This window comes from Prionailurus viverrinus, chromosome A3, assembly GCF_022837055.1.
Source record: "Prionailurus viverrinus isolate Anna chromosome A3, UM_Priviv_1.0, whole genome shotgun sequence".
Taxonomy (NCBI): domain Eukaryota; kingdom Metazoa; phylum Chordata; class Mammalia; order Carnivora; family Felidae; genus Prionailurus; species Prionailurus viverrinus.
The window spans coordinates 103,189,338-103,216,815 of NC_062563.1; the positions used below are offsets into that span (position 1 = coordinate 103,189,338).

At 43.9% G+C, this 27,478-nt stretch overlaps 2 protein-coding genes and 1 long non-coding RNA gene across 4 annotated transcripts in view; 1 reads left to right on the forward strand and 2 right to left on the reverse strand.

Annotated features, from left to right (window-relative positions):
- The window catches only part of CKAP2L (cytoskeleton associated protein 2 like), a 28,922-nt gene extending 11,414 nt beyond the window's left edge, over positions 1 to 17,508 (forward strand). For both annotated transcript variants that reach the window (XM_047853229.1, XM_047853231.1), the window contains exons 4-9: positions 2 to 1,257; positions 5,035 to 5,242; positions 9,977 to 10,132; positions 14,458 to 14,521; positions 15,646 to 15,835; positions 17,223 to 17,508. In XM_047853229.1, coding sequence (XP_047709185.1) covers positions 2 to 1,257; positions 5,035 to 5,242; positions 9,977 to 10,132; positions 14,458 to 14,521; positions 15,646 to 15,835; positions 17,223 to 17,448 — 2,100 coding nt within the window. In that variant the 3' untranslated portion in view covers positions 17,449 to 17,508. The remainder of the gene's footprint in view (position 1; positions 1,258 to 5,034; positions 5,243 to 9,976; positions 10,133 to 14,457; positions 14,522 to 15,645; positions 15,836 to 17,222) is intronic.
- Positions 15,653 to 19,786, reverse strand: LOC125162336 (uncharacterized). The gene is made up of 3 exons (XR_007150995.1): positions 18,746 to 19,786; positions 17,206 to 17,358; positions 15,653 to 15,737 (listed from the first exon to the last, which is right to left on the reverse strand). It is a non-coding gene; the product is annotated as an uncharacterized LOC125162336 (long non-coding RNA).
- Positions 19,787 to 21,523: 1,737 nt separating this feature from the next.
- NT5DC4 (5'-nucleotidase domain containing 4) overlaps positions 21,524 to 27,478 on the reverse strand; it is a 46,761-nt gene continuing 40,806 nt past the window's right edge. The window contains 5 exon segments of the mRNA XM_047854456.1: positions 21,524 to 21,577; positions 23,215 to 23,292; positions 25,864 to 25,924; positions 26,280 to 26,331; positions 27,280 to 27,450. Coding sequence (XP_047710412.1) covers positions 21,524 to 21,577; positions 23,215 to 23,292; positions 25,864 to 25,924; positions 26,280 to 26,331; positions 27,280 to 27,450 — 416 coding nt within the window.

A 27,478-nucleotide genomic window follows, 5' to 3' on the forward strand; every position in this document is an offset into this window, starting at 1 on the left:
GACTATTGTACCCAAAAAGAATGTTACCAATTATGTTGCTTTGCCTGTCAAAGCTACAAGACCCATCAGCACTGAACTCCAGCCCCGACCTGCCAAAGGCCCAGGATCCCAGAAGCCAAAGTCGGAGCCACCAAAACTTCTGGGCAAAAGGCTGACTTCAGGATGTATTTCTTCTAACTTAAACTCTAAGCCTTCCAGCAATCGTCAACAACACCATGAAGAGGGATCATCCACTACTGGCGAACTGCCTACAGAAACTATGGGATCACTTAATATACAGGAACTGAAAACTGCAAAGCAGCAGGTAGCAGATCAAGGAAATACTAAGTGTGCAGACTCTGTGGACTGTAACCATGTTGAAAATGAATCCTTAGATAGCTTTCTAAAAGAGATAAACAAAGAAAACTTGCCCCAAACCTTACTAGACTCTGAAAGGAAGTCAAATCCTGAATTATGGACAATATGTAAGCCAAAGACTAAGTCTTATAATCAAACCAAGAGCAGTTTGGCTCCTAAACAAGCCTTGGGCAAAAGTTCTGGGAATAGTGCTTTTCTGAAAGACCGAGTTAATAAACAATTTGTTGGAAAAACACAAATTAGGATTCCACCAGTAAAGTCACAGCAACTCTCTAGAGGAACAAACCTTGCAAGACCAGGAGAAAAACTCCCAAAGACGGCTCCCTATCACTACGTTCAGACCCTTAGTAGGACTCAAGCATCAAGGAAACCAGTGGTCAAGGACATAAAGGATATAAAGGTTAATAGGGGTAAATACGAAAGACCAAATGAAACTAAGGTACAGTCACACACTGTTACTGAACAGAAAGTAAAACAAACCAAACCCCGGACATGCCCTAGTGTGCTTCCGGGAGGCTGTAACAACAGACATCCAAACACTAGGCAAGATCAGAAATCCACTCAACCTTGTTGTAGACCTCGGACATCATGTGCACTACAAAAATCAAAAGCCATAAGTCAAAGGCCTAATTTGATAGTTGGCAGTTTCAATTCAGTCGTTCCAAGCACCCCTAACATAACAGCAAATGGAACCAATGGGAATAAATGCAGCAAGAGCTGTCAACAAAAAGCACAGATTTTGGACACCAAGTTGAAAAAGACTCTTCCCCAGAACGATTTTCTCAATAAGACAGCTCCCAAAACTCAAGCTGGTAACAAAACCATACATGGAGGAAGAGTCCCAAATGGGACCCAAACTAATCCAAATATTAAGAAGAAGATCACAGCAGAGGACCGAAGGTACTTTGCTTTATATCCATGATTTTGCAGTTTTAGATGATTAAGCATATTGACCATCAGGAATACTCAGTCAGGACATAGGCCATAAATAATGGCTTCTGAGTAATTTTTAGCTACAACCCTATAAAACAGATTAGAAGCAAATACTACAAGTACTAAGACTTGGTAGAGCTGGGTGGTATATACAGGTGTTATAAATTATTCTCTGTAATTTTTTGGATACTTGAAAATAATTTATTTTTTAAAAAGATATTGAAACAAAATGGTTGAATAAGAAATAGGAGTTGCAGGGGCACCTGGGTGGCTCAGTTGGTTAAACCTCCAACTTCGGCTCAGGTCAGGATCTGGTGGTCCATGGGTTCAAGCCCTGCATCAGGCTCTGTGCTGACAGCTCAGAGCCTGGAGCCTGCTTTGGATTCTGTGTCTCCCTCTCTCTCTGCCCCTCCCCCATCACACTCTGTCTCTCAAAAATAAACATTTTTTTTTTAATTTTTTTTTTAACTTTATTTTTTTGACAGAGAGAGACAGAGCATGAATGGGGGGGGGGGGGGGGTGGTCAGAGAGAGGGAGACACAGAATCCAAAACAGGCTCCAGGCTCTGAGCCATCAGCACAGAGCCCGACACGGGGCTCGAACTCACGGACCACAAGATCATGACCTGAGCCGAAGTCGGCCGCTTAACCGACTGAGCCACCCAGGCGCCCCAAAAATAAACACTAAAAAATTAAAACTTTAAAAAAAAAGAAAGAAAGAAATAGGAATTGCAGATGTAGCCTACTCAACAAGTAGCCTGCAGGGACTGAACAACAATAGAAGAGGGCAAAATAGGAGGAGCCTGAGTAGTGAGTTTACATAGCTAGGAAGTGGGGAGTTGGTAGTCCCTTCTGAAGCAGACCAGTGGTTAAATCCAGAAAAGTTGTCAGGGAAGAAGGAACAGGAAACTTCCATGAGTGTGAGCAGGCCAAGTTTTGGAAAGTAAGCTAAGACAAAGAAGAAAATCAGTTCACATACAGAAATCAGTATCTCTGGGTGCTGGGGGTTAACATCAACATGCATGATGCTTGAAACCAAGCCAAAGGATTTCACACTTCCTGCCCAGGACCAGACATAGTCTCATAATGTGGTGACCCTCCCAGGAGAAGCACCTGTGTATTGGAGTAGACTTCAACTTGGTTGGAGTAGAAAATAGGGAGATTCCTGACTGACAAGGGTGAAAAGAACATGTAAAATTAGATGGTAGCCAAAGAGTACAGCAGGGTAAAGTGAGGGCAGGATCTGTTCTCTGAATACAGCCCTGACCACCACCAACAAGCTCTCTGCCCTCCTGAAGAGACAGAAAATAAACAGCTTAATTTAGGATGATGCGATTGAGAGTGAGACTGGGCTGACTTCTTTAGATAGAAGAGAAGGGTTAGGGAGGTACTTTTCAACAATGACGTCTGGTCTAGGAAAAGGATAGTGACAAAAAGAAGGATGACCCTTCTAAGCAAAAAGAAAACTGAGTACAAAGACCCCAAGCTGGTGAATGAGGAAGTCAGGGGCCCTCCCATGCAGCTCGTAGTCTAGACCAGACAATAGATGATGGGTCTTAAGACAGTGTGTGGAATGCTGACCACATTTGATTATACAAGAGGAATCTATGGAGAGCGATAGATCACTCACTCATTGCTGGAGTGTTCCTTGAGCACCTACCATGTGCTGGGCATTGGGAGATACAGTGGTGACCACACAGTCACAAGTCTACCTTAATGGAGCTTTTTCTCTGATGTATCTATGGAAAGTGCTGGAATAATAAAATCATAGCATTGAGGTCCTGGGAATAAGTTGACTTTAAAAAAGGTAAGTTCCCTGTTCATTCATGATTGGGAGGAAGGCTGAGATTGGAAGAATGCCAGGAGCATAAGGGAAGCACATGCCAAACATCTCAGCTTCTGTCATTAAGTAGGTGGTTCGCATGTAGGTGAAGCAGGGCAGTTGGAGCTGAAACAAGCACTATGAATTGTGCTCTGGAGTCAAGGAAACAAGAAGGTTAATTAGTTATTGACATTTGGGAAAAACAAAACCATAAGGTCAGAAAACAGATCGGTGATTACCAGGAGCTGGGCATGAAGAGCAGGGTTGACTACCAAGGAGCATGAGGAGCATTTTTGAAGGTATTATATCTTCATTGTTGCTATGTTTACATGACCATATGCATTTGTCAGAACTCGCAGAACTGTACATTTAAAAAGGTGAAGTTTACTGTATGTTGCTGAACACTTGTGTGTTCTAGACATTGCGCTAGGCACTGGGACATCCAAGGTTTCTGCCTTCATGGAACTTGCATCCTAGTGGAGAAGACAGAAAATCAACACATTGATGAAACAGACAGAATAATTAGAGATAATTACCTCTTCAAAAAGGTGTCATTTGAGCAGAGGACTGAATAAAAATGATACTACAAGACCTTGAGGCAGGCATGAGCATGGGTCAGGTAACTGAAGGGTTACCAGAGCTCCTGGAGGGGAAGAGTAAGAGGGAAAGTGGTATGACATGAGTTTGGAGAGGCACGGAAAGCATGTTTAATTTTATTCCAAGAGGCATAGGAAGTTCCTGGCTGTGACTCAGTCTGCTTCACACTTTCAAGATCACTCTGGCTACTGTGCACACAATGTATTTGATAAGGGTCAGAGTGGAAGCAAGGACATGAGTTAAGAAGGAGGCTGCTATAGCCTTTCAGGCAAAAGGTTAAAGTGATATGAACTAGGATGATAGTAGTAGAGCTAGAAGCCTGTACCATGATGTGTCGGGTGTGGGGAAGAAAGGACCACTCAAAGACCACTCCTAGTTTTAGGTCCTAGCAACTGGGCAGATTGGGGCACTGTTTATCAATGTAGAAAAGACTGTTCAGGAATAGGTTTGGAGATGACAATCAAGAGCTTTGTTTGAAATGCGTGCCAGACATCAAATACAAAATAGCAACTAGGCACTGGGTTTTACAAAGCTTGGGGCTCTTTGTAAACATCTGGGCTGAAATGTACATCTGTGAGTTATAAACATGTAGTAATGTAAAGAAGCTGAAGAGCCTACATTCAAATGCTTAAGTCTAAGGTCTTGGTGCCTCCCCCAACAGCAGTCTGTTGGCTGCTTAGAAGCAGGAGCAGAGAATGTGGAGAGTGAAGGAGAGCAAGGATTCAGACATGGCACCATCGGAGACTAGCTACTTAAGAGTCCTGAAATTAGTGATCTTGTTTGGGAACAAAGGGGGTCGTGTGCAGTAGGAGAGGGCTAAGGAACTGGGCAAAGTGGGTCACTCTGGCCAAGACCCTACTGAGGGCAGAGTGCAGGTTTGGTGGGTCAGGTTGAGTGGCTGATAGAGAGCTTATGGTAAGAGAAATGGAGTGCTGAGTTCATCATCTCAGAGCTAGAGGGATGTCTTAGTGCCAGAGGTAATGTACAGGAGAAATGAAAATTTCTAGAGAAAAATAATGAAAAAAAAAAAAAAAAGAATGAAGAATAATCATGAAGTTGAGGAATTTGAAGACTGAGATACTAGCCACTAGTAATCCTAGTAATCCCTCTGCAGTCTGCCTTCTGAAGGGTAGGAGCAACCAATGCTGCCATTACCCCTTTGTAAATTGTTTTTAATTCCATTCTCCTGACTCTGTATGTTGTTGAAGGTATGTAGTGGTACTCCATTCATGCATACCTTATACTCTGGAAGTGTGACTGTATACAAAAAGAAACCTAAAGCATTTTCCCACTCCACTCCACCCCACCCCTTTAATTTTATGACAGGAAACAACTGGAAGAATGGCAGAAATCTAAGGGGAAAATCTATAAACGGCCTCCTATGGAACTTAAAACAAAAAGAAAAATAATAGAGGAAATGAATATTTCATTCTGGAAGAGTATGGAAAAAGAAGATGAAGAAAAGAAAGCACAACTTGAACTGTCCAATAAAATTAACAACACTCTGACAGAATGTCTGCAGTTCATTGAAAGGGTGAGTATAAGTAAGCTCCCAAAGCTTGGCCCGCAGTCTTAGAGTTTTTAAATATTTTTCTTAAATACAGTGTAAGAGAGATAACCTCCGTCTAAGTAGAAATTCAGCTGCTCTTTTTATATAGAAGAAGAATAGCACTAATAATAATGGCATGCATTTAAACAATAGCTCTTGTATGCCAGGCACTGTTCTAACACTTTACTTATATTATCTCATACAATTATCATAATAACTATTACCATGCCCACTTTACAAATGAAACTGAGGCACAAAGAAGTTGGAAAACTAACCCAAGCAGTCTGCCTCTGGAGGGATCCAAAGGAGTTTTGCCTTTTTTCGCCATCAAGGTCAAAAAAGTAAATATTTGACATTTGGATATGAAGCTGAAGTCAAAGTCAAGGTCATGTGTAAAATTAGAGTATCCTAAAGACTGGGTGGCTATTAATGGCATTGAAATTGTATCTTGGATTCTGCAGATAAGGATAAAGGAGATGGTAAGCAAAGGGTATGATCTTCAGGAGATACCTTGAAGGAAAATTATATTAATAAAAAATAATTGGATAGATGTCTACACTAAGGTCCTTGCCTGAAGCAAACCCAATTCTGTGCTTTGGCTGGTGGTGTTGGACAGAAACATAAAAAGGGAACCTTCAGTTTAGGTCCACTCCAGGCAATTTTCTCACAAAATTCACTTAAACGTTAATTATTTCTCCTTTATGGAATTAAAGTTCCATTCTTTTGTTGTTGTTGCTGTTTCTTGTATTTTCATTGTATTAAAGAAAATGCATGAATACATTCTTATTATTAAAAACATTACGGGACTCCTGGGTGGTTCAGTCAGTTAAACGCCTGACTTTGGCTCAGGTCACGATCTCATGGTTTGTGAGTTCAAGCCCCGCATCTGGCTCTGTGCTGACAGCTCGGAGCCTGGAGCCTGCTATGAATTTTGTGTCTCCCTCTCTCTCTGTTCCTCCCCCTCTCACACTCTGTGTGTGTCTCTCTCTCAAAAATAATTAAACATGTCTTAAAAAATTAAATTAAATTAAAAAATAAAAACCTTTCAAACACTGTAGAAAATGACCAGTGTTCCCCACTGAGCATGCGCGCACACACACGCACAGGGACACACACACAGTTAGGCATCCCAGGCTTCTCCCAAAAGATGCCCACTATTGCCAGTTATCCATCCAGACAGCTTTTATGTATGTACATACCATGTAGATACATAGAGAAATTAAGTATATAGTTTTGTGAGTTGCAATTATTTTATTGCAGATTTTTACATATGTTCTTTGGTTGTCTTTTCTTGTGTTTCCCTAATATTAGTATCATGTTGGCTTTGCCAAATAGTTGGGTATTTTCCTTTTTTCCTGTACTCTAAAAATAGTTTATACAACACGAGAGTTACTTTTTTCTTTGAAGGTGTGGTAAGGACTTGCCCATAAGGTTATCTGGACTATGGGATAATTTGGGGTATATCTTTTCCATTTTTTCTGTGATCATTGATCTATTTAGGTTTTGTATTTCTTGAGCTAATTCTAGTAATTTAATGCCTTTTATTTAAAGATTTCTTTATTAATCTTTTTAAAAGGCTATCTTGGGGTTTTATTGATTTTTTTTCTCTTGCATCAATGTCTGCGTCTATTTTTATGTTTACTGGTTTTTATTAGCCTTTTTAGTTGAAAGCTGAAATCATTTATGTCAGTCTTTCTTATTTTCTTAAAAATAAATTTAATGCTATAAATTTGGGGCACCTGGGTGGCTCAGTCAGTTAAGCATCAGACTTTGCCTCAGGTCATGATCTCGTAGTCCAAGAATTCAAGCCCCAAATTGGGCTCTGTGCTGACAGCTCAGAGCCTGGAGCCTACTTCAGATTCTGTGTCTCCATCTGCCCCTCTCTCTGCCCCTCCCCCACTCACATTCTCTCTCTCTCTCTCTCTCTCTCTCTCTCTCTCAAAAATAAATAAACATTTTTTAAAAAAATTTTTTAAGCTATAAATTTGCCTCTGAATTTAGCTTTGGTCATATCCTTTATGTTTGACTAGGTCATGTTCTGTATTAGTCAGAGTCAAGTCAGAAAAACAGAAACTGCACCAGGTATCTTAATAGAAAGAATGTAATGTAAAGGTTGGTTTCACAGTGTCTTATGTGAGTTCCCTAGAAGCAAATCTAAGAGGAGAATTTGTGTGAAAGTAATTTATTAGGAAGAGGATCCCAAGGAAAACTGGGAGGGGAGTGGGGATGTGGGGCCAGGAAGGGCAGGAGGCCAAGTAGGATGTGGTATCGAGCAAAATCCAATGACTATAACTGGCAAAATCCCACAGGGGAGCTCTGGAGACTATGGACCAGACCTCTCAGAGTCATCCTGATCAGGGGCAAAAAAGCTATACTAGTAATACCTCCATGGTCATTGACTAATGGGGGGAGCGGGCGGGGAAGGGGCGGACAAAAATTCCCAGGCACTTTGACTCTCTGGACACATACAAAGAGGAGCAGATGCTGGCTGTTGGACTTGAAAGCACTTTCTGAGCCTGTGTGCACAAAAATGGTAAAGGGACCATCAGGAGAGGTATGGGTACTACACACAGGGCTGACTGCAAAAGAGAACCTAAGGTAACAGTGGCAATAACTTCAGGAAGCAGCTAGCACCCACTGGGTCTAGAGGAACAAAGAGAGGTTGAGGGTGTCCGAACCTAGAAGTTAGGAGAGACAAACTCCAACTCTCAAGGAGGGCATACTACCCAGCAGATGTTGGGACCACAGGAACTGGAGGAGGTGCCCAGCAGGGCTGGATCTCAGACCTTGAGGAAAGGATGCTACCCAATTGGTGCTCTTGCCTCTGAAAGAGCGCAGTGAGGCAGGATCTGTAAATGCCAGAAAAAAATGGTTGAGGCTAGAACCAACTACTGCTGCCAGAGTGAAGGACCATTGCTGGGGTGACGAAAGCAAATGGGAAAGAGGAAGTCCCTCTCTTCTCCATCCCCATCTCCCTCTAGCCCCGCATACTGGCAGAGCCCAGCATAGAGCTGCTGTGAAAACAGTGATTTACAGAATTCCAGCCCCAGTGTCACAGCAGAGGATACAAGGTGGGTTTGGAGCTCGGAGACCATAGCTTAATAATTGACATAAGTTCTCATTGTTGTTCATTTCTAAATAGTTTGAGTTTTCCATTTTGAGTTGTTTAACCCAAAAGTTATCTTAGAAGAACATCTTTTAACTTCCAGATAGAGTTTTGTTTTGTTTTGCTTTGTTTTTTCCTGTCTTTCTTCTAGCTTTTAATTATACTGCATTGTGAATGTAGCCTGTATGTGTTCTGCTTGATAGAATATGTTGAAATTAATGTCTAATCAGTCTTGGTGAACGTTCTCTTAGATGGATATTGGAATTCCTGAGTAATAGATGTATCCTCCAGAACTCTTTTACATTTTCTTTCATACTCTTCATTTCTTTGTTCTGTCTTAATTGATTCTGGGAGAATTCCACAGCCACATTTTCAGCTGATTGATTTCCTTGTCAACTCCATTGAGGTTTATGCCTCTCTCGTGTAGTGTTGGTTTTCTCAAACACTGATGATTCTTGATTGTGAGGTTACCTTTGGGTCTCCCCCATCGCAGGAGGAGTAGGAGGTTCTGCTTGGCTGAGTGTGCCAAGACATGGTAGCTCCCCATATTCCTTCTAGTCCATGGCACCGCTCTGCTCTAGGTACAGGCCAGAAGGACACCAAATCAGTGAGGCAATTTTAAATTTACTTTTTGTGAGGGGCACTGGGGTGGCTCAGTCAGTTAAGCATTCAACTTCAGCTCAGGTCATGATCTTGCACTCCGTGAGTTCGAGCCCCATGTTGGGCTCTGTGCTGACAGCTCAGAGCCTAGAGCCTGCTTCAGATTCTGTGTCTCCCTCTCTCTCTCTCTCTCTCTGCCTCTCTCCCACTTGTGCTCTGTCTCTCTCTCTCAAAAATAAATAAACATTAAAATATTTTTTTAAATATAAATAAACAGGGGCACCTGGGTGGCTCAGTCGGTTGAGCGTCCAACTTCGGCTCAGGTCATGGCCTCGCGGTTTGTAAGTTCGAGTCCCGCATTGGGCTCTGTGCTGACAGCTCAGAGCCTGGAGCCTGCTTCAGATTCTGTGTCACCCTCTCTCTCCACCCCACCCCTGCTTGTGCTGTCTCTGTCTGCTTTCAAAAATGATTAAACATTAAAAAAAAATGTTTTAATATAAATAAATAAATAAATAAATAAATAAAGTTACTTTTTGTGAGATTTAGCCCTTTTTATATACACCTGCATGGGTCCTCAACACACACACATATATACACCCCTATGACCCTTGCTTACCTGTGCCATTCTTCATAGTTCCATTAGAGATATATGGAAATTATTATGCATATATGAGAAGTATATGAATGTTGATTACTCTAGGGTTTGGTTTGGGTTTGGGTTTGGTTTTGCATAAAAATGTAAAGATATTCCTTACCTTCAGCTATGATAAACATTTTCCTATTTGGTCTCATGTAACTCTTAAAATTTAATGACTAGTGTCAAAGTGCATTGAAATATACTATTTCAATGGATGCCTCTTATTATACGTAAATTGTGCCTCAGTAAAATTGAAATTTTTTAAAATTAAGAAAAAAATGATCAGACTGATTCCTGCCAAACTTCTCTGATAAATACTAGATGTGAGAATAACAGCAAGATGGTAATAATTACCTCTGGCTTTTTTTTTTTACAGGATATACTTTCTAATGAAGTATTTACCATATTGTCCAGTATTCCTGAGGCCAAAAAATTTGCTAAATTCTGGATCTGCAAAGCAAAGTTATTGGCCAGTAAAGGTACCTTTGATGTCATTGGGCTGTATGAAGAGGCCATTCGAAATGGGGCAACAGTGAGTATCTGTCTCGGGTGGGTGATTTCCTGAAAATTCTCTCGTGTGAGTTCTCTGTTGTTTATAATATGGCAGTTATACAATGCCATGTGAAACTTCTAATTCACATCATAAAGTTATGCACAGAATATGAAACACAGCATGTCCTTTATGTACACTTAATTAAAATTTTATTTGGTAGAAAATAGTGTTACATGTAAACCAACAGAATCACTGTTCTTGTCAAGTGATTGTGTCTCACTTTACACTCACTGTAGAAATATGCACTTATGGAAAGTTATAACATCGATATGCAGTACTTACAAAGTCATACCTCACCATGAAGAACCAAAAAATACCTTAAGCCCACTACATCAATATTCACATGGCAACAATTCAGAGCCAGTGCCTGAAAAATAAATTTAATTCTAAAACCTAGTAAAACCATCATTTCTCTATAACTTTTTTTTTAACAAAGACTGCATCCAGCAGTTTTATAACTCTTTTCACTTAAATGTCACTTACCAGCATCATTTTATATTTCTCCATACCTCTTCCCATGAGAGTTCAAAGTCAGAGTTGTACATGCACATAAATAGTCAAAAGAGTTCAATAAGGTTCTTTCCCTGAGGACTCTGTGCCCCTCCTCTCCCATTTCCCACCTCCTGGAGCAAACTGGTTATTTTCATATTTACCTTGAATAGTTTCACATAGTGTGCTTGTTTTTCTGTTTCTTGATTTTTCAGTTTTAGACATGACTTGTAGACTTCCAGCTGTGCAGGATGAGGATTTCACCCCCTTTCTCACACACGCCTGCATGGATCCCCAAGAGACACATGCCTGCAGACTTTTGCCATCCTCCATATTTCCATTAGAGTCTTATGGAAATCCTGGTTACTAGTGTTATGAATAATCCTGTGTTTACACTGTTATGAATATATAAGAAATACATGACTGCTCTGAGCCATGTGGTGTATACTATGATTATTTTGCCTTTCATGCACAACTTTCTACTTTTCCTGAAGTTAATTTTTTTTTTTTAATGTTTATTTTTGAGAGAGGGAGAGACAGAGTATGAGTGGGAGAGGGGCAGGGAGAGAGAGAGGGAGATACAGAATCTGAAACAGGCTCCAGACTCTGAGCTGTCAGCACAGAGCCCAACACGGGGCTTGAACTCACAAACTGCGAGATCATGACCTTAGCCGAAGACAGACACTCAACCAACTAAGCCACCCAGGCGCCCCCTTTTTTTTTTTTAATTTTTTTTAATGTTTATTTCTGAAGTTAATTATTGTCTTGTTTTCCCTTTGCTTACTTTCCTGAGTATTTATTACTATAAAATTAATTCCCAAACTCATTTCTAATTGTCTAAATTTCTCACTACTTTCAAAACATCAGATATCCTATCGATTTCTTTTTCGAGACCCTTCTCCCAGGCCCTTCTGACATGTTCCAAGCTCATCAGGTTTCTCTTTAACCTGTCTCTGCTGCTGGTCATCCTAGGACCTTTCACCATTATCCTCAGATTCCCTTTTCTTCCTACGTTGTCTGTTTTTCCTCTCTATCTTTATTGTTGTTGTTGGTTGTGATAGTGGTGGTCTTATTTTGTTTTGTTCTCTATTCATTAAAAGCTTTATTCAGATGTCAGTAAAACTGGGCTGTTTACCAAGAGGTGGGTTTGAAAAAGCTTAGTAAAAGCTCTAGACAGAGGCATCTGGGTGGCTTAGTTGGTTAAGCAAGTTAAACATCCAACTCTTGATTTCAGCTCAGGTCATGATCTCATGGTCGTGAGACTGAGCCCTGAGTTAGGCTCTGCACTGATCATGGAGCCTGCTTAAGATTCTCTCTGTCCCTCTCTCTCTGCCCCTCCCCCACTCCTGCTTTTTTTTTTTCCTCTCTCAATAAGTAAATAAATAAACATTTAAAAAAAAGTTCTGGACACATGGATGAGGTTTTACCATAAGGTGATCTGGCTGAGTAGATTGGTTGAAGAACCCTCAATATCAGCATCTTCAGGTCTTTCCTCTAAAACTGGTCATATTCTCCAGCACCTGGGTGGTTCAGTCATTAAGCATCCGACTCTTGATTTCAGCTCAGGTCATGATCTCATGGCCGTGAGATCGAGCCCTGAGTTAGGCTCTGCACTGAGCGTGGAGCCTGCTTAAGATTCTCTCTGTCCCTCTCTCTTTCTCTCTCTCTCTCTCTCTCTGTCTCTCTCTGTCCCTCCCCCGCTCATGCTTTTTTTTTTTTCCCTCTCTCTCAAATAAATAAATAAACATTTTTTTAAAAGTTCTGAAAACATGGATGAGGTTTTACCATAGGGTGATCTGGCTGAGCAGATTGGTTGAAGAACCCTCAATATCAGTGTCTTCAGGTCTTTCCTCTAAAATTGGTCATATTCTTGGGCACCTGGGTGGCTCAGTCAGTTAAGCATCTGACTCTTGATTTCAGCTCAAGTCATGATCTCAGGGTCATGAAATCGAGCCCCTCATCAGGCTCCACACTGGGCGTGGAGCCTACTTAAGATTCTCTCTCTTTCCCTTTCTCTCTTAAAAAATAGATGGATGGATAGATGATAGATAGATAGGTAGATAGATAGATAGATAGATAGATAGATAAAACTGATCATATTCTCTAAAGAAGGATCTTCCAATCTCTTCCTGGGAGCTGGAAACCAGGCTACCAGTGTTGTGAGGGAGAAGAGATCTGGGAGTCTCAACCTTCAGCATGGAAATTTTCATGTATCCCTTTCTTTCAGCCTCAGACATGCATGATATTCCCCAGAGACTTGGAAAATACATCCCCAGTTTTCTATTAGGATAAAGAGTTGGAGGTCTGACTGCTGGACCGATGCTCAAGAGTCCTCTTGATTTGGACCTGACCATTCATTCCTGAGCCTTTAAAGGCCCTGGGGTTGAATCATGTTGTTTCTCAGCTACATTGCCAGTTTAGGATCTGGCTCTTTCAAGTTGGTTAAGTTGGTCATCTCTTCCTTCTACTTTCTAGCTTCCAAATCTTGTTGTCATTTCTATTCTTTGCCGTCATTGCCTCCTTTAATCCCATTACCATTTCAGTGGAGTTTCAACAGGGATTAGAAATATATATATATTCAGGGACACCTGGGTGACTCAGTCCCTTAAGTGTTGACTTTGGCTCAGGTCATGATCTCACAGTTTGTGAGTTGGAACCACTCGTCAGGCTCTCTGCTGTCAGCACAGACCCTGCTTTGGATGCTCTGTCCCCCTCTGTCCCTCCCCCCGCCCCCCCCCCCCCGCATGCACACTCTCTCTCTCTCAAAAATAAATAAACATTTAAGAAATAAATGTATATTCAGTCTATCATTTTTAACTAGAAGCCTGTAAAAATGTAAAATATGATTGATAAACTTTTTATATAATTCAGGCTTTTTGCAATATGTTCTGTACATTTATTGCCATTCCCTTAAGCTTAAAGCACATTAGACTTTATGAAAATTGTATAAATAGCTTTGCTTTTATGCTCTATTGTTAGTTGATATCTATTATTTATTTGATACAGAATCCCAGATCAGAAAGACCAACGTCCAAATAGAATATTCCTATGAGAAACTACAGTTCATTTATGATGTTATGGCTCATGGCATGGTTTACATACTTTGAAAAAGGAAGGCTATCTCAGATAATTTTACCAGAAAATTACTTTTCTGTAATGGTTTTTTCCTAATGTTATGTTTTTTATGCTATGTTTAATATTATGTTTTATATGTTATATTTAATGTTATGTTTTTTATGTTATGTTACTAAATAAGAGAAGAAAGAAAGGAAATGCTGGAGAAAATTTCCCAAAATGCTAACTAATGGCTATATTTGGGTGATGGGATTATGGGTGATTTCTCTTTTTAAGTTTGACTATTGTTCAATTTTTCTGTAATGAGGTATATGCCTTTTATGAATAAAAACAAAAATTCAGTTAAGAGAACACTAAAAATGCATGCTGCATTTTCTGTATAGCTAACTTTACATCTTTGGGCCAGAATCTTTATGTGGGAACACATCCTTAGTGGGATCATATGAGACAATAGGAAAATTAATTAATTTAGAGAAATGTCATTATAGACAACTTTCCATAAGCACATCTCTTCTTTAAAGTCAAGCATGCTAGCATTTAACCAACATTTTCTTTGTTCCTTCATTTTTCACCTAAAGCTATAAATCTGAAATTTTTTAAATATTATTTATTGTTAGACAAGAGATTAAAAAAGGACATTTTTATTATAAAAATAAGTTCATTTGATGTTAAGCAAAGTTGCTTGGATCATTTTCCCCATGCAAGTTTTTAATACTGTTTATGTATTTTCTTCCTTCCAGCCAATACAAGAGTTGCGTGAAGTTGTTCTTAATATTTTGCAAGACACAAACAGAACCACAGAAGGTATTGGTATTTTTTGCATTTAAATTCACTCCCTCCAGCCACTCACGTAAAAGTCATTGAGGAACACATAGAGAAAAAAGAAATGAATTAAAAGTCCCCTGAAATGCCTCTCACTTCTTGGTTTCCATGGCCTAGTTTTCTCAGCCATCATCATCAGCTGATCTATTTCTATTATTACAAGTAAATGTACTGCTCAACACCAAACAAAGGTTGTTTTCACAAGAGCAGCCTAGAGGAGGGTGTCTTCTTCCCTGGATTTCTAGGTGGGAGAAGACGAGCGGCTCTTTCTCAGACAAGACTGAGGCAGAAGGGAGAGATGCCTCGGACTGAGTTCCATGTTCCGTCATAACAACCCCCCAGCACTTACACACCCAAATTCACATTATCACCTTTAACAATGGCCAGAGCAGGCATCTTTTCACTTAGTTAACCACTGGTCAGAACATTTAGAGAACTCTTCTATGAAAAATACTGTGCCAAATACAGTGAGTGGCCCACTATAATTGCTTACGTTTGTTATATGAGTAGCAAGAAAAAACAAGCTACCTTGAGAAAATAAAATAGATTATTTTTATGATCTTGGAAGGTGACCAAATATTTTTCCTTTAAGACAGATTGAACTTTGAGAAACAATCAAGTCATGTGGAATGATAGCTAACTAACCCATTACTTTGGGGATTAAGGTCTGAGTAATAGTATCTCATCCCAGGGTAGGAAAGGATGTTAACCCTAGTGAGTCAAGAAAATTGACCTAAGATATGGTATAAGGGTAAAAGGCCAATGATTATCCCTAAGGGAACTTCTCTCAAGAGAGAATAAGAGATGGGGGGGGGGGGGGGGGGGGGGGGGATGTGTTCAGAATGTTGAAAAGGTATCAAGGATCCATCTCAAGTGGCAAGAAGGTCCAAAGACTGCCTGGAGGGCAGGTTAGAAAGATGGCCTGATGTAGCAGGGCATTGCTAGAGGGCTGAGCAGGAAAAACTAGTTCTATGTCCCATTTCAAATCAGTTCCTCTTTATTTTAATTGAGAAATCATTGTATATATTGATTTGTCATTTTATTGACTTTTAGTTTCAGTATTAACTTGCTAAACCTCACTTTCCTACTTGACCTTGCATACACAGGAGTTACCTCTGACTCTTCAGTTGCTGAGACGAATATAACATCAATAGAAGAGCTGGCCAATAAAACGGAATCTGAAAAGTCTTGTCTTTCTCTAAAAGAGAGAGAACAGGTTACAGGAACACCCCAAATAACCAAGGCAGAGCAGGATAACCATCCTGGTATCAAATTACAGGTGGCCCCGATCCCTAGGTAAGCTGACTCTACAGCGGGCTTTGTGTCCACGGGCCTAGTTCAAGCCCTGTTCTCAGTTTGACTTGCACAGACCCAGAGTACCAGCTGTCTTTGGAGACCCTCTGCCTCATGTGAGGACCAGGCGGTCTAAGCCATCTTTGGCATTAAGGGAAGGAGCTGAGGAGGGGAGGGACCACTGACAGGAAGATCTGTGTGCTTTCTGTGCACACACACCATCCCCCTCACACACTCCCAGGGAGACCTGACCTGCCCTGAGGAAGGTGCTGCAGGAGTCTGGAGACTGTTGGAATGGATTCCCCCCTCCCTCCTGGATCCCGTCCTACCTCTTCACCCTCATCTGTCCTGCGCTTACAGATCCGACGTCCCTTTCCTCCCAGCCGCACGGGGAGGGGACACCGAGTGCCAAGCAGGGGCAACCTCCCTAGCTGTGGGAGAGAAGGGACAGCAAATCCCCCTGTAAGAACAGGGAGCGCAGTCAAGGATGTACTAGACAGAAGTTGCTCATTTTATTGAGAGTGTGTAAGTTTAAGTTTAAGGTAGAATCCATAGGAACTGTGTCAGGGTACGAATGTCATTTTCTAAAACATTAATATAACATCAGTCTCTGTTCATGATCTTAAAAGCGAATCCCAAACAAAAGTACCAGGACCACACAGTTCTGTGTTGTCGGTCCCTGCCGGCCTCTCTCGGCCCCGGCATTACACTTGGCTCATGGACAGATGGAGGCAAGCAGTTGATCTGAAAACCACCTTTTGCTGAATCTGGAATTTATTAGGAGAGTTTTTAGCAGACTGATAGGCTAGTTTTGCTTAGGCTGACATCATCAGTGGGTCTGTGAGGTGTAGACCAGATTCGCTGCGCGGAAAGCTCTCTGCAACCTAGCCTCTGGGCTCCTTTTTATGGGAATGCATTAAAGCTTACGAGGAAGGTGCCCAATTTGTTCCAGTTTCAAATCGTGGTTTCGTCCACCATCTTAAAAGGTGTTTTTTGAATAATTTTCTGTCAGAGCTAGAAAGAATCTTAGAATTCATTAGTCCAACCCCAAGGCCCAATTTCCTCAAAACCTGTCAACTCTTTGAAAGTTTATGGGATAAACAAACACCAACTGCCACGTATTTGACTTCAAGTAAAAACCACACTTAACAGTTCGTTCAGGAAATCCTTATGCTTCTACTATCCAGGAGCAGATGGACACCGCCCCGTTCATTCTGACAATCAGGGAAAAGCCATCTTGGTACGAGAGCTGCTCTACACATCCTCTTACATCAGCTTTCATTGAAATGTCTACCGTGCCTTATCAGGGAATAAGAAAAAAATTAAGAACAATAGGTAGAACTTCAAAAGACATAATAAGACTTAGAATGCACCTCTTTCTGTCTCACAGGATAAGTGGAATAGCAGAAGTGCACGACATGAAGCTGATCACTCCCGTGCGCCGGTCGGCGAGGATTGAGCGAGCGGTGTCCCGCTACCCGGAAATGCTGCAGGAACACGATTTGGTGGTGGCTTCTCTTAACGAGCTGTTAGAAGTGGAAGAAACAGAGTGTTTTATATTCCGTAAAAATGAGGCTTTGCCTGTCACATTAGGGTTTAAAATCCTTGAGTCATAATTTCTTAATGCCTTAAAAAAAAAAAAAAAAAAAAAAAAAAAGATGTTTCAGATCCTCCATGAAAGAAGAAACAACGCTTCTCTGGGTGACCTGGAAAAAACTGTATAACATACAGGCAGATTATGGGCTCTCAGAATTTAATAATTCGCCGGGCTTACTCTCCAATTTAATATCCCCATGGGACTGTTTGTTTTACTGCTTTAAGACTATAGTTTGCCACAGTTTTCTAGCATAAACTTTAAACTATTTAATATTAATTTACCCCCCAAGTATGGTAAAATTTTTCACTTTTTTGAGCTACTTTACTCTCAACTTAGTTCTTTTGTATGTCAGAAGGTTGGTGCCACAGTATGATAGATTTTCCTTCCTGCAGCCGCCTTAGCAGAGAGAGGGAGACCTCCCAGGCCTGGTGAGCTGAGCTGAGATGCTCACCTTCCAACCGGAAGCCCTCATTCTGGAGCTGGTGCTTAGCTGTGCCTTCGCTCAGAGATCTTAAATGACTTTCATGTACGACTTTGATTTTGGTCACATGGTCCCTGTAGATGAAGGGCAGTTCCTGAGCTTGCCAGGGCTCCTCCGGTGAAACACAACTCTGAACGGGGGCGTTACCTAGCTGTTTATATTCTAATCTCATTTTGCATTTGTTATTCAGAAATGCTTCAAATAAAGACAAGGAGGGGGGAGGGGGAGGGACACTTGTTTCTTCAATTCTTCGTTCTGCTAAGGGACACCTGGCCTGAGCAGACTGTATGAGCCCCAAGAGACTATTCTAGGCTGCCTTTCCTTCCTCCTGGGCAACTGTTCCTGGGAAGGTAAAATCAGAATCATTATTTAAATATAATGTATAGAAAAACCTAGCCAACATATTTTGAATTTTTTAATTTTAGCTTTCTCAATATTTAAGTATTATCTAAAACAAAAAAAAATAAATTTTGTTCATTCCTGCTTATTCATTTATTTTCTTTATTATAAAAAACAGTGATGATGGCTTGGCCTAGAGAATTAGGGCTTTGTCCAGGGAAACACTGATAGACTATCTCAAGAGGCCTCATAGGGAACATTCATTACCATGGAGAACTCACCTTGATCAAGAGTCTGACCATCAGCCTCACCCAAGAACTAGATTTTATCACAATGAGGGAAGCACCATCTCTCTAGGTCAGGTTTATAATAACAGGGTTTATAAAACCATAAAGTTAATACACTAAGTTTCAATACAAATAGATGGTCACCACCACCACGATGCAGGAATCCAAACAGCCAGCCCTTTCCTTCCCTTTGGATGGACTCACTTTACCTGCAAAGCCCAATAATGCCCAGGATGCTGCTTAGAGATCACAAAATGCGAAAGCCAGCTTCAATTAGGTTTCTGTCGGTTGCTAGGGAAAAAGTCCTACACACAAACAATAGTGTAGGACTCTGATTTGGTGCTTCCTCTGGCCATGTTCTGTGCATCTTATCTCACTACATCTTCATAATGGCCTTATGACATAGGTATGGGGACAGTAGTCAGACAGTCAGTGACGGGGCTGAAGTTTCAAACTCAAGGTTGTCTGGCACCAAGTCCAGAGCTTTTGATCCCTGCCTCTACTTGAAGTATGAAAATGAGGACTCGGATGGTGAGGAAAGAGCACTTCTTGAACTGTTCCCATTTACTAAACAGGAATCACTGTGACAGCCAAAGTACTGTCATTTGTTCTACAAATGAGGTGACTCGATCACATTTTTTACCACCAGGCCACTGACCCCGGGATGATGCTTCCAGCCCTTTCATTTCTGACTGCTCAGGGCTGGGTGTCGGAATTAGGGGATGGATTCAGAGTCTGTAACTAGTCCCAGAGGGAAACTTCTCTCTGACGTCGGCAGTCCAAGTGAAGCTGTCCAGTGTTTGGTGCCAGGCCCAGGCCACATCTGCCTCATGGCTCTGCCAGCCCCGGCGTGCAGCCTCATCCATATGGCCTGGGATAGCTGGAATTTCACATTCCAGCCAGAGGGAACGGGGAAGAGAGGAGCTGGAAGACACGCCCCTCTCCTTTTAAGGTTACAACCTGGAAGCTGGACACGTTATTTCTACTTAGGATCGCAGGGCCATTGGGCACATGCACTTATCTTCAAAGAAGGCTGGGAAATTTATTTTGGATGGCCACATGCCCAGCTAAAAATTCTTCCAGAAATGGGGTATGACTATCACTATCTATGGTATTCTTAGGAATAATGGAGTACATCCCCAACTACAATGTAGGTAAATGATATAGAGGTAACATCAGACTTAAAAAACAACTTCAGGCGCCAGGGTGGCTCAGTCGGTTGAGCATCTGACTCTTGATTTCAGCTCAGGTCATGATCTCACAGTTCACAGGATCGAGTCCAACATCAGGCTCTGCACTGACAGCACTGAATCTACTTGGGATTCTCTCTCTCCCTTCCTCTTTGCCCCTCCCCCACTCACATTCTCTCTCCCTCTCTCTCTCTCTCTCCCTTTCTCTCTCTCAAATAAATAAACTTAAAAAAAAAAAAAAAAACTTCATTAAATGAACAGCTCCCAGATAGAAGTACCCTACCATGCCCCAGCTGGGTTCCTAAGAGTTTAGAAGGGTTCTAATCCATGGTTTTCTAGCCTTTTCCCATGTCCTCTTATCTTACAATCCATCTTTTGCCCTGCCCTTTCCCCTGCAATGTAATAATAAAGCAGGTGATGTCATTCACTTGATAAAACTACAGGACACTGTAGATGTCAGAGAAGCAGCAACGAGCCAAATGAGCTGACCACGGAGCCAAGAGTCCAGGAGGGACACAAGTGTGAAAGGGTCTGATCCAGTCAGAGAGGTGGGGAGACCCTTGGAGAGCTGAGGGAAAGAGCAGGTTTAAGGAGAAGAGTCGGGGGATGCTTCAGGCAGAAGGAAAAACGTGGGAAAGGCCCTCTGGCCACCTCTTTCCCCTCCCCCTCCCTCACTCTCTTCCTCAGACACTTCTCGTTCTTCTGCGGGCTGTTCATCCCCCAGCCCTCTCTGCATTCTCGCTAGCCTAGAAGGGAATTCCAAGGGCCAATTTTTGTAGTATTGGTTACCATGCCATATTTCAGCATCTTTCCAGAAAAGTATGGGCCTAGGGTCTGAGCAATTTTCCTGACAAAACGCTACCCTCTAGCCCTTGAATAAGAATCTAGTGAAGACACAAGGCCAAGGACACCTGGTCTTTGCCTGGAGAAGCTGCCTTGCAGACTCAGGCCCACAAGTCAGCCCAGGAAGAAAAACAAAGGCCATAGCAATGTCAGACCCGGAAGCTTCTGAAACTCTCTGAGCACTTGGCCTGTTGTCCCTTATGTATCCTCAGATATTCCAAATGTTTGCCTTGTTTCTCCACAGAAAGTGAAGCTAGTGAACTGTTTCACAGACCTGTTCCTTCAAGAGTTTATTTTGTCATTTCAGTTATGTAGATGTATATTCATTCTAAGCCTCTATATAATGCCAGATGACACCACTAACAGACAAAACACGAGCTGTAGGAGTGACATCAGAACAATGTAGGACCCAGGCTCAGTACCACAGGGCAGCTCCTACCAAAATAAAGTACCAAGTTCTTAAATCATAAGTATGACTTCTTACATGTTTCAATGCATGTACACATTAAGCTCAAAGATGTTGGTGCTATCATATTTACTCATCAATCTTTCATAGTGATCTGGAAAGAAAGAACAGTTAATGAAATCACCTATGGCCTATCAGGTATTGTTATTACTCATAACAGAATCAAAAGTGCGTGGAAATATTATTTTTCTTAAAAGAAATGTGTAGAAACAACATTGGATGTGAAGCATGATGCGGCTCAGGGGGACTGAGACTGGGTACAGCAATTCCACTTGTTCCATCCATTTCCAAATGGCCCAAAGGCCATAGGGAATGTCTTCTAGGATGACAATACTCCCTCCTCCCTAAAAGATGTGTTCTTGGGCTCCAAATCTGTTACATTTGGGAGATTTCAATATGGATTGCTTTTTCTCTCTTCCACACTTTTCCATTTATCTGAAAAATATCTCAAGTAGAAGATGACCATGAAGCCACCACATGTCCAGGATTCATTCGGCCTCCATGAAGCCCTCTTGGTCCTCAACTCTCTCCTTGCCCTCAGCCTTATAAGAAACAAAGAAATCTGGTTACGGAAACCGTCCTCCCAAACTCACACAAGGGCGCCCAACCATGGGTAGACCATGTGTCCGAATACCTTAGTCTGGTCTGGGATGGAGATGAGGGGTAGAGAAGCCAAACCACACACATCCCCAGAGAACCCACAGTTCCTGATGGGAATGCGTCCAGCCCTCTGACGGGCTGGGATGGAAAAATAGTTGCAAGACCACTGATAAAAGATCGTCAGTGTACTTGAATTCTGAGCTGCTCCCAGGCAGGAATTAGGTAGCTTACGACTCCATTTCTAAATTATTGGGTGTGCAGGAGGCACCAGGTAAACACTGGTTGAAAAAATGCACCCTGAGCCTGGAACCACCCAGCAAATGGAAATCTACGGTACGGACATTTTAAAAATCAAGCTCCAGGGGTGCCTGGGTGGCGCAGTCGGTTAAGCCTCCGACTTCAGCCAGGTCACGATCTCGCGGTCCGGGAGTTCGAGCCCCGCATCAGGCTCTGGGCTGATGGCTCAGAGCCTGGAGACTGTTTCCGATTCTGTGTCTCCCTCTCTCTCTGCCCCTCCCCCGTTCATGCTCTGTCTCTCTCTGTCCCAAAAATAAATAAAAACGTTGAAAAAAAATTTTTTTTTTTTAAATAAAAATCAAGCTCCAGGAAAGCCAGGGTAGAAACGGGAATCCTCATGCAGGGTTCAGGGATGAAAACTAGGGTGGGAGCCACGTTTGCCACTCATGAAAGCTGGAGTCTCAGCTCAGAGGGGGACCAGGCAGCACAAAGTGACGAAGGAGCCGAGGTGGAGTCCCTACTCACGGTGCTTATAAAGGCTGTCTGGAGAGGAATCCTAGCCTGGAAGAGCACGTGCTCTGCAACCTTCCCCAGAGTGGGAATGGATTTGTCAGATGAATCAGCCAGAAGTGGTCTGGAGAGGTGCAAGGCACCAGTAAGGTCATCGAGCCTCTGCTCAACAAAACCTGTGAAACTGGGCTTAGAGCCAGCGCTTCCCAGCCCTACGGGACCTGATGCCCACTTTAAAAACAAACATTGGGGCGCCTGGGTGGCTCAGTAGTTGAGCTTCCGACTTCAGCTCAGGTCATGATCTCATGGTCTGTGAGTTCGAGCCCCGCATCGGGCTCTGTGCTGACAGCTCAGAGCCTGGAGCCTGTTTCAGATTCTGTGTCTCCCTCTCTCTCTGACCCTCCCCTGTTCATGCTCTGTCTCTCTCTGTCTCAAAAATAAATAAACATTAAAAAATAATAATAAATAAATAAAAACACTTTAATCTCCCCTTTTCTATCCTGAATTGAAATTCATAGATAGTATAATTATTGTCTCTACAATTTTCAAAATCAATGTACTACTGTAACATAGGAGAAAGAAAAAGGAAAGCAATTTGTGATAAAATAATATGTCTTTCTACATAAATACTCAGGAGTGATTACACTTGAAGACAAAAAAAGCTTCCACAAATCTTCAAAATGCCTCATTGGGTTGATACCATCCCATTGGGCCCTCCTGGTCTAGCCCATGGTAGCCCCAGGTTGCTAAGCCCCAGCCCCCCACCCTCCCCATCCTCCCCTACCCCCACCCCCCCCCACAGCCAGCAACCTGCCACCTCCTAGCAGCTCACCCTCAGGCTGTAGAAGACAGGGCAGGAGAGGGGATGCTGGTTAACCCGTTCCTGCTCCACAGCAGACTCATGGGGCATCTATAAGGACAAAGGCAGGTGGAGATGTAGTAGTTCCTACAGTGGTAAGGCTTCCCAGAAGCCCCCAGGTTTTACAGACAACAACCCCACACACACACACTCCACTCTGCCCACAGCTGCCAGCTCCCTGCCCAATGATGCTATAGAAGAGGAAGCCCAGGAGGGTGAGCCGGAGAAGGAAGGTTCTGGTAGATAGACATCATTTTGCCAAAAATTCCTGGCCAGCACGGTTGGGTAAAGGTCAAGAACTACTTTGGGGGTGCCTGGGTGGCTCAGTCAATTAAGCGTCTGACTTCAGCTCAGGTCATGATCTCGCGGTTTGTGCATGAGTTCGAGCTCCGCAACAGGTTCTGTGCTGACAGCTCAGAGCCTGGAGCCTGCTTCGGATTCTGTGTCTCCCTCTGTCTCTGCTCCTCCTCTGCTCACGCTTTGTCTCTCTACTCTCAAAAACTGAATAAATGTTAAAAAAAAAAACAAAAACTTTTAAAAGAACAACTTTGGTAGGTTATACTAAGCATTAAGCAGAATCAGTTTAAAAAAAAAAAAAAAAAAAGGTCACACAGCCCAATACAGGAAACAGAGGAGACACTCCGAAGATGGTTTTCCCTCTCAAACATCTAGAAGGCAGCTAGCTGATCGTGGCAAGGAAAGCAGGAGGCAGGGAGCCCTGGAGAACTACTTTCAAGTCCCGATCCTTGACATGAGACTACATGTTATAAGATGGAAATAATGACATCCCGCTGGGAGAACCGACACACGTGCTCAGAGAAGCACTGCGCTGGTCGGCCTCACGGCGCCACTAACCCTGGGGGGCATCACGACCACTGCCACTTCCCTGCTCTTGACCCAGGAGCATGTCCAGATGTTCCAGAGGAAAACCAGCTGAAGCATTTACCGCATCATCTGCGGCTTCATCCATTCCTTCTGCAGTCACTGCGTGTTAACTGAGAGCAGAGGGACTATAGCTTTCCTCCTAGCAACTGGCATCCTTTCTATTAAGGAAATACTGAGTTAATGTGGCCTCCACTGAAAGCAGGTGTGAAGGTTGGGCATGAGGGAAACTTCCCCAGCAGAGGCAACTTATATCTGTAACTGCTCCCATGCATGTGTTCTGTTGCCCACAGTTACCTGCAAGGCTTTGACCCACTTGTGCCTGGAGGTGGGAGATGGGGCCTGGTGACCTCAGAAGCTCTTGGCAGGGCTGGGGACCAGCGGCTCCTCCTGGGGCAGAGGGTCAGGGATAGCCAGAGAGGCTCTGCAGGGACCCACCAGCTCCAGGACTGCCAGATACAGCAAGCTGAGCGGGTGGTTCAGGAAGTTGAGGCAGGCAGCTGGTGTAGAGGTCTGCATAGCGCCATCAGCTGGTTGGAGAAAAGCGTCTGGCTGAAACCTCAGTGGAATAGGCTGCCCATCGCGCTGTAGCACAGGTCCAGCTCCCTGGTGACTCTCTGGCAGAGAAGAGATCCCCCCCATCGGGACCTGCATCACCCACAGACGAATCCCCCCACCCTTCTGGGGCCAGCTCTGCCCTCCCTGGGTCTGTCACCTGGAGACACCAGGGTGTCTGCCCCCAGTTGGGAAGGAGCTGTGTTCTTTAACCCCGGAGGTGGCGCATGGAGCTTAGGGAGGTGGGGCAGCTCTCCACTTTGCCACAGACCCCCCTTCCTGCTTTCCTCAGTTACCTGCCTGGCCCTGGAGAGTGACCACCCGGACTAAACCCTCAGCTTAATGTAGCTTCTGATGCCCCGACAGAGGGCTTTGCAGAGGCCCACACACCTGGCCCCACCCACTCCTGCCCACCTAGCAGGTCTCCACCTCCTCACCAGGCCTTGCTTTTAGCGTCTAGAGAACTGATCTGGACATTTACTCCAAAAGTGACCAAAAGCATGCAATTTCCTCTCTCCAAACCTGTTTCCCATCTGTCAGATAAAGGTAGCTGTCCCTGCCCAGCCCACCTCTCAGGGCTATGGAAGGATCAAATAGCAGGCAAGGGCTTTATACCCTGCAAAAGGCTCAGCAGGGATCCTTCATCATTGGTCCCAGCTGGCTCTGTGAATGCCAAATGGCCTGAATCTGTTGACACGGGCTATGGGACTCTCCCAGCTTTGGTGGCTGGTCGGTAGTGCCACAGGGCGTGTTTTCCTTCCTTCTTTTCCCAGGACCCGTCAGCTCACTGGCCCTAACCCCCATCTTCTGGGACCACTCACCTAGCTGCCCCCAGACGCTGATCACAGCTGGCTAGTCTGGCACGTTGAGGACCCGACCCAACAGGCAGGCATGTCTCAAGGAGGGTTCATGGAGATTAGGTTAACGGAGATTGAGGGTCTAGCCACGCTCCACAAATCACCTTGAACTCAGTCCTCCTGTAGCCGCACGCTGCTGTCATTCAGAGCATAGACCAGCAGAGGGCGCTGGCAGACAAGGACAAGTGGAGCTCTGCAGGAGTTGTGGAAAATCCTGTAACTGGGCTCAGGAACCTGGGACAGAGCAGATCAGGGCAGGCAGCCTGGAGGCACACCCCTGGCCCCCCAACCCTCACTAGGGGTCTCCTCACTCAGCTCCCACTCTTACCTGAATCTCCCTCTTGGTGGAGTTGATAACTTGCAGCCCATAACTGCTCCCTTCCATGTGCCTGGTGCAAAAACAGCCACATGACCCAGGAGAAAAGGAACGGTGCCTCCAAGCTCCAGGCACAACCTCCCTAGACCCCATGGAGGTCAGAGGACACTCCACAGGCACCCGGTGGAGTTGCCGGGCTGGGTGTGCACACCTGTGTGAGAGGGCAGGCATCCTGAGTTCGTGCTGAGTGGGTAAGGAGGAAGGATCTAGAGGTCACAATGCAACCCAAGGGGGTCAGAGGGATCCCCAAATCCAGTTTCCTAGGGAAGCCCAGCCTGGAACAGATCTTGGTTTCCTGACTACCCTGGCCAGGACCCTCCACCCCTCTCCCCTCTGCTAGCAGGGAGCATGGGCCAGGGCTCTCTCACTGGTACAGGTCTGCCAAGTGCACGTTCAGCCTCTTCAGCAACTCCGTCCACTCTGAAAAGTAGACAGAGGACAGCAGGGGATGAGGGACAGCCCTGCCTACCTTTGTCTGCCCCAGGCCCAGTTCCACTGGTGAGGGTGGACAGGTCACCAGGGGTCTACACATCCCCAGCTGTGTACATAACATCCCTCGCCCCTTCCTTACATCAATTGAGACTCAGCTCAGAGCAAAGCAGAAACAGCAAAGGTCCTGCGGGACAGGTGACGAAGCTAGTCAGGCAGTCAGGTGACTCACCCACGGTCACATGGTAATGAGTCAAACCCAGCTTTTAGAACAAACCCAAATTGTTTAGGCTCACAGCTACTCCTGACCCAGAGGATACTTCGAGTCATTCCCAGGTGTGGAACTGTACCTTCCTCTCTCTGAGAGTCCTCAGGTGAGTGGGGAGGGTACAGTCAGGTGAGGAAGGAACGCTCAGACTACAGAACCACCACAACACCCTGGAGTCAGGACACAGGTATTTGAGTCAGTTTGCCCTTTTCTGCCTGTGTGAATTTGGGCAAGTTTCCTTTTTTTTTTTTTTTTTTTTTTTTTAGTGTTTTTTAATTTATTTTTGAGACAGAGACAGAGCAGGGGAGGGGCAGAGTGAGAGGGAGACACGGAATCCGAAGCGGGCTCCAGGCTCTGAGCTGTCAGCACAGAGCCCAACGCAGGGCTTGAACTCACAGACTGTGAGATCATGACCCACGCCAAAGTCAGACACTTAACCGACTGAGCCACCCAGGCGCCCCGAATTTGGGCAAGTTTCTTAACCTCTCTGGATCTCTGTTTCCTCTGTGTAAAGTAGATCCACTCTCATAAACCACAGAGTGAACAATATTATCACAGTTACTACTAACCCCCAACAGGGAAGAGGACAAGATGATGAAGGGGCAGGCCTCTGCACTGGTGGCCAGTGCCCCCCCTACCTGGTCCTGAAGCCCCCCACACACACAGCTCACCCTTCTCTTGGTCCCAGATGCCAAGCTCCCGGAACAGCTCAGGAACCACCAGGCAAGTTCGCCAGTCCTGCCACTTCTTGGACTTGAGGCTGTCTCCAAAGATGTGATCCCCAATGTACAGGATATCCTTCCCCCGTACCCCGAGCAGCTCACACACTGTGTCCGAAGAGCCTGCCCCACCATGGGAGGACAGGCTTGC